Source organism: Triticum aestivum, chromosome 5D (assembly GCF_018294505.1).
Source record: "Triticum aestivum cultivar Chinese Spring chromosome 5D, IWGSC CS RefSeq v2.1, whole genome shotgun sequence".
Lineage (NCBI taxonomy): Eukaryota > Viridiplantae > Streptophyta > Magnoliopsida > Poales > Poaceae > Triticum > Triticum aestivum.
The window spans coordinates 4127502-4134635 of NC_057808.1; the positions used below are offsets into that span (position 1 = coordinate 4127502).

Consider the following 7134-nt stretch of genomic DNA (forward strand, 5'->3'; position numbering starts at 1 on the left):
CCTTTGCTTTTCCTTGTGCTAGTTTGGTAATCCTACATGATACAAGAGGACATGACACTATTCATGTTCATGTGTAGTGATTCCAAAGAAAGGTCCAAATCAGCTGACCAACCTCAGCCTCGGTCGGTCGCCGCCCGGACGCTCGTCACGCACCGCTCATGCGGGCCCCACACGCGGGCAGACCTCTCCTAGCTTATTCCTTCCCCTCTTTCCTCTCGTCCACTCACCACACCGCATGCCCCGACTATCCTTCGTCCAAACTACGCGGATCCAACGGCTACAGGCGACATGATCCCACCGGCATGGTCACCGATCCGACGCCGGTAGTGTGGTGTAGAGAAATCAAGGGATGATCCCAAAAAAAAAATCCAAATCGGCTAACAACCTTAGCCTCGGTCGGTCGCCTCCTGCACGCTCGTCACGCACCGCCCATGCGTGCGCCACACGGGAGGCGCATCCGACCTTATCCCTTCCCCTCCTTTTCCTCATTCGCTCGACACATCGCGCCCCCCGACGATCGACCACTGACCACGCGAATCCAACGGCTGTGTGCGACACGATCCAACGGTCCGCGTGGTCATCGATCCGACACCGGTAGTACGGTGTAGCGCGGAGGAGCCTCCGTCCCTTTGTCCAGAAATTTCGTCCGTCCCTCCCCTGCATGTGCCTTCTCACTCTACGCAGATAGGGAGTCAAAGATAGGCCAAAAATCTCACTCTATGTCACCACCACCATACACACCTTCACAATACTAAAACCCAAAATTTCCATTTTCCCTCCTAAACATCCCATGTGCCGTGTGTAGATAGGGATTTCCGTTTCTGACTCCCGTTAATTAATTCATTATTTACTGCCGCTACCACAACCTTCCTCTTCCTCCAGGCTCCAGCGGTGCCTGCCACCCTCTTTGCCTCCCTCCCGCACCTTCTCCATTCTTCCTCCTCCTCTTCAGTTACTCCTCCACTCCAGTCCAGTCCAGTCCAACCATCCCCGCCCCACCCACAAGAACTCCATTCCATCTGCGGAGGTGAAAAGATCTCGGTTCCGGCGAGGGGAACCGCCGACCCTCCCACCGGGCAAGGGGAAGAAAGACGCGAGGCGGAGGGAGGGAGATCCCTGCCGCCGGCCGCCGCCATGGCCGAGAAGGAGGCCGGCAACCTGGACGCCGTCCTCAAGGAGGTCGTCGACCTGGTACGCACCTCACCACCGCGGCCTCCTCTCCTCTCCTCTCCTCGGTCCAGGCTTCTCGGGGGGCTTCTTTCTTGGGGGGATTTGGAGCTTCTTGCGCCGCCTTTGATTCGCCGCAGCCGCAAGGGGTTCCTCTCCTCCTCTCAATTCGAGTTCTTGGTTCACACATTGTTCAGACATTCTCCCCTTGTTTCGCCCTTCAATCAATCTTGGTTCCTCAACTTCGGCTCTGCTTCTTCTGGTGCTGCTGCAGGAGAACATCCCCCTGGAGGAGGTGTTGGAGAACCTGAGATGCAGCCGCGAGGGGCTCACCGCGGAGCAGGCGCAGCAGCGCCTCCAAATCTTCGGCGCCAACAAGCTGGAGGAGAAGGAGGAGAGCAAGGTCCTCAAGTTCCTGGGCTTCATGTGGAACCCGCTCTCCTGGGTCATGGAAGCCGCCGCCATCATGGCCATCGCGCTCGCCAACGGAGGGGTAACCCACCTCAACTTCTCTCAACCTCTATCTCTCTTCTTCTTCCTCTTATCTTGTTTACTGCACTGCATACACAAAACCAACAGTTCAAGATTGGGTCATTTCACATCTTGTATGTATGCCGTGTTTCACTGGAGATTGCGTGTGTGCCATCAGGGCAAGTGGTTCCTCAACCTGAAAATTTCTCGACTTGAAGATTCTAGTTGAGGACAAGTGAATAAATCTGACTAGCTTTTGTTGCTTAGAAACTTACAGTTCAAGATTGCACAATGTAACATTTGTTTTGTTTTCTTCTTCTTGTCTAATTTTGCCATCAATCAGAATAAGCCGCCGGACTGGCAGGACTTCATCGGCATCATCACCCTGCTGGTTATCAACTCCACCATCAGTTTCATCGAGGAGAACAATGCCGGCAACGCCGCCGCCGCCCTCATGGCCCGTCTCGCGCCCAAAGCCAAGGTCCTGTCATTTGCGCCACCTACCACTCTGTGCTGCCTCAGTTTCAGTATGCCTCACTAGCGAGTTTACAACTTTAGATTTGTGCGAGCCCATTAATTCAAAAGTCTGAATTTGACATAATCTTCAGACTGAGGTGTCCCAGCAGAGCCCACTCACAAGTCTGAATTTTTCTGTCGTCTTCAGATTCTCCGTGACGGCCGGTGGACCGAGGAAGACGCGGCCATCCTCGTGCCAGGGGACGTCATCAGCATCAAGCTCGGAGACATTATACCTGCAGATGCACGCCTCCTCGAGGGAGACCCTCTCAAGATTGATCAGGTCCTTCCCTTTCCACTCTTCTTGACTTGCTAACACTATCACTGCTTTTGAGGCTTCTCCTCATAACATAATTTCTCTTGTCTTGTGCTGTAGTCTGCCCTGACTGGAGAATCATTGCCGGCCACCAAAGGCCCCGGTGATGGCGTCTACTCCGGTTCGACGGTCAAGCAAGGTGAGATCGAAGCCGTCGTGATCGCCACCGGTGTTCACACCTTCTTTGGAAAGGCTGCGCACCTTGTTGACTCCACTAACCAAGTGGGCCATTTTCAGAAGGCAAGGCTCAAGCCCTCACCTTCACCTAGCTAATCTCTCTGTTTTCTTGATTGGACTATCGACATAGATGACAATATTATTACTGTTATCTTGCCGGTGCAGGTTCTGACGGCCATTGGGAACTTCTGCATTTGTTCCATTGGTGTGGGAATGTTCATCGAGATCATTGTAATGTATCCTATCCAGCACAGGGCGTACCGCCCTGGAATCGACAACCTCTTGGTCCTTCTCATTGGAGGCATTCCCATAGCCATGCCGACAGTCTTATCCGTGACTATGGCTATTGGGTCACATCGCTTGTCTCAACAGGTTTTCACCTGGAGCATAACATAGTTTGGTTTTCAGTTTTTTTAAGCTGCATTAATTAACTGAACCACGGTATGATTTTTTTTTTCAGGGAGCTATCACAAAGAGAATGACTGCAATCGAGGAGATGGCGGGCATGGATGTCCTTTGCAGTGACAAAACTGGGACTTTGACTCTCAATAAGCTTACTGTGGACAAGAACCTTGTTGAGGTAAGGCGAGGATATTACTTTAACTCTTGCATTCTTTTTCTGATTCATATATCTTATGAAAACAAGTCCGGCCCAGGTTTTCGAAAGAGGCATCACTCAGGACCAAGTGATTCTCATGGCTGCTAGGGCGTCTCGAACAGAAAACCAAGATGCTATTGATACAGCAATTGTGGGGATGCTAGCTGATCCGAAAGAGGTACCGTACAATACTTTGTTGATGTGGTGGCAGAGGGTTACCTCTGTGTATATGATGAAATGACTGTCTGCCCATATGTTCACGCAGGCACGTGCTGGTATTCAAGAAGTTCATTTTCTGCCATTCAATCCTACTGACAAGAGGACGGCGCTGACATACATTGACGCTGATGGCAAAATGCACCGTGTTAGTAAGGGTGCACCGGAGCAGGTACCACAAGAATTAACTGTTTTCATATTGATATCCCAGCGTTACCTTATGGAAGGACATATTATACTCATGATTGGCATGAACCCAATGAATGACTGCAGATTCTTCACCTCGCTCACAACACATCGGAGATAGAGCGGAGGGTCCATGCTGTGATTGACAAATTTGCAGAGCGTGGACTTCGATCGCTTGCTGTAGCGTATCAGGTGAGAAAAATTACAATGTACCATCTATCTTAGGCTGCTATTCAGTATCAACAGAGTTCAGTCAGTGAGAAGGATTTCATGAAAACTTAAAATAAAATTAGTAAGCCTTGTCCATGCAAATGGGAGGCTGCCCAACTTAAGCTTAAGCTAGTTTTTTTAAACAATCTGGCTTCCGTATCTGTATCAGTTAGACCATTATAATGACTATCGTAGGCCGACCTTAATTATTTCTTTTAATATCTGTTTTTGGTATGTGTCATCTTAGCGAGTGTATTATCCTGTCCTTTCATGTAGGAAGTACCAGATGGGAGGAAAGAAAGCCCTGGTGGCCCATGGCATTTTGCTGGTCTGATGCCACTTTTTGATCCTCCAAGACATGACAGTGCTGAAACAATTCGGAGGGCACTTAACCTTGGTGTTAATGTCAAGATGATCACCGGTAATAGTTTCATTCCTTTTCAGAAAAGAAGTAATAGTTTCAGTTCCGATTATGTCTGATGCATTCCTATTAACTTCGATGTGGCTTGTTTTATTTTACAAATGTTCAGGTGATCAGCTCGCCATTGGAAAGGAAACAGGGCGTCGCCTGGGAATGGGTACAAACATGTATCCTTCATCTGCTCTGTTGGGGCAGAAAAATTCAGACGAGTCCATTTCTGCTTTACCAGTTGACGATCTCATTGAGAAAGCTGATGGTTTTGCTGGCGTCTTCCCTGGTATGCTTTTTTATGAATGAAATTACAGCACTGCAAAAACAGGGGGTTGGGAGAACGAACAAATATTTAATTCTACATTGATCGAGTGATTGTCTTCTCTCCAGAGCACAAGTATGAGATTGTGAAACGCCTGCAAGCACGAAAGCACATCTGTGGGATGACGGGTGATGGAGTAAATGATGCTCCAGCTCTAAAGAAAGCAGATATTGGTATTGCTGTTGCTGATGCGACTGATGCAGCCAGGAGTGCTTCAGATATTGTCCTCACAGAACCAGGCCTCAGCGTGATCATCAGTGCCGTGCTTACCAGTCGTGCAATTTTCCAGCGTATGAAGAACTACACTGTATGTGATGATGTGCCTGAGTATTATTTCCTACTTTTTTGCTTGTGCTATATATAGGGCTAATGCATTGTGATGCGTGCAGATCTATGCTGTCTCCATCACAATTCGTATTGTGGTAAGTTTTTCTTGTGTTTCACCTCTGAATTATTACTTCCAGAGCGATACATGTTTCGATCACATTATTTGTAATGTTGGTTTTAAATGGTGTCAAGTTGCATGTTCTGTTTATTTGGGAAATTGTCATTGATGCTTCTGTTGGGGATCAAAATTTCACTTATTCAACTTAGCAAAGGTTACGAGATCTGTACGCATAAATGTTTTTGGAATATATATATATTCATCTTAAGCACTGAAGTTTCGCCCATCTGGCCTATATGCCTTGCTTCAGGGTTAACTCTGTATCTTCCTTTTCTGCTTACCTTTAACAGCTTGGATTTATGCTACTTGCCCTCATCTGGAAATTCGACTTTCCACCGTTCATGGTCCTTATCATAGCGATTCTAAATGATGGTACAATCCCTCTACCTCCCTCTGTTTCAGAACAGAAGTAGAATCAGAAAGTATAAATATTTAAAGAGGCTTCTTTAACTATTTGTCGTGAACTTGTGATCAATAGGTACCATCATGACTATATCAAAGGATCGGGTAAAACCATCTCCACTACCTGACAGCTGGAAGCTGGCTGAGATTTTCACAACTGGAGTTATCCTTGGTGGATACTTGGCAATAATGACGGTCATCTTCTTCTGGGCTGCGTACAAGACAAACTTTTTCCCGGTAAGGAGCAATGTGCTTAAGTGAACAAAAAATATATTTTTGTGAATCCTTAGGGCAATTGCGGTGTCCAAGAAAAACTTGTGATAACTACTTTTATGATGCTTACTGTTAATAAAATTTCAGAGATTGTTTCATGTCGAAAGCCTGGAGAAGACAGCTCAGGACGATTTCCAAAAGCTCGCGGCTGCCATTTACCTCCAAGTCAGCACCATCAGCCAAGCTCTCATCTTTGTCACCAGATCACGCAGCTGGTCATTTGCCGAGCGTCCTGGGTTTCTACTGGTCTTTGCATTCTTGGTTGCGCAGCTGGTGTGCTCCTAACTCCCTGTCCCTCTTATAAACTGCTTCAGGAGAAAAGCACGTCAAGCTAAAAAACCTTCCCATTTAATATTTACAGATTGCTACACTGATCGCGGTGTATGCTGACTGGCGGTTCACTCAGATCAAAGGCATCGGGTGGGGCTGGGCTGGCGTCGTGTGGCTCTACAATATCATCACATACCTCCCGCTCGATATCATCAAGTTCCTCATCCGATACACTCTGAGCGGCAAAGCATGGGATCTCGTCATCGACCAAAGGGTAATAATAACATGTGTGCTCCACAACTGTCGGGCCATTTACCATGCTGCATGACTCACTAATGTTCATCTTTCTGTAGATTGCCTTCACAAGGAAGAAAGACTTCGGCAAGGAGGAGAGGGAGCTCAAGTGGGCACACGCTCAGAGGACCCTCCATGGGCTGCAGCCACCGGATGCCAAGATGTTCTCGGAGAAGGGGGGCTACAATGAGCTGAATCACATGGCTGAAGAGGCCAAGAGGAGGGCCGAGATTGCAAGGTACGTAGGACCAATCAATCATGGCCCTTCCTTGCATATAATTTCCCCTGGTCCCTTGTCGGTCCGGCTGTCCCTCCTTTCGCCCCTCATTGCCTCATGAATTCATCTCTGGGCATCCATGTGTCTTCTCTGATATCAGTAGGCATGCATGCAGGCAATAGTGACATAAGCACTTGTGTTTGTCGACAACGACGTGAAACTAACTACGCTGTCATGGTTGCTACAGGTTGAGGGAGCTTCATACTCTCAAAGGGCACGTGGAGTCCGTCGTCAAGCTGAAGGGTCTCGATATCGAGACGATCCAGCAATCCTACACGGTCTGATGATCTGAGCTGTCCAGGAGAAAAAAGGGGGAAATCCCTCCCTAATTTATGGGTTACCGTCATGAGTGAAGAGTGGATCCTCTTCTTTGCTGTCAACTTTACTACTGTAATCGTCCGCGTAGTACTCGACGACACATATCTACCGTAGTTTAAGCTTGCCGGTTGGTGATATAGTTTCGCGCCACCTAAGTAATGGCGTCGCCGTATTTTTCTTCTTCTTCTTCTTCTTCGTTTTTTCTGTTTTCAGATAGTATGTATATTATGTTTCTCTCTCTTCATTTTAAGCTCGTTACCGACA

General features: G+C 47.9%; 1 protein-coding gene across 1 annotated transcript; it reads left to right on the forward strand.

Moving 5' to 3' along the window:
* The first annotated feature begins 866 nt into the window (after positions 1 to 866).
* Positions 867 to 7134, forward strand: LOC123119037 (plasma membrane ATPase 1). The gene is made up of 20 exons (XM_044538686.1): positions 867 to 1191; positions 1442 to 1660; positions 1982 to 2119; positions 2303 to 2437; positions 2531 to 2710; positions 2813 to 3019; positions 3108 to 3227; positions 3304 to 3423; positions 3511 to 3633; positions 3735 to 3839; positions 4134 to 4278; positions 4388 to 4555; positions 4660 to 4898; positions 4981 to 5013; positions 5327 to 5408; positions 5515 to 5675; positions 5799 to 5984; positions 6073 to 6255; positions 6335 to 6513; positions 6740 to 7134. Exons 1-20 carry the CDS (start codon positions 1135 to 1137, stop codon positions 6834 to 6836), a joined length of 2877 nt encoding a protein of 958 aa, XP_044394621.1. The 5' UTR covers positions 867 to 1134; the 3' UTR covers positions 6837 to 7134.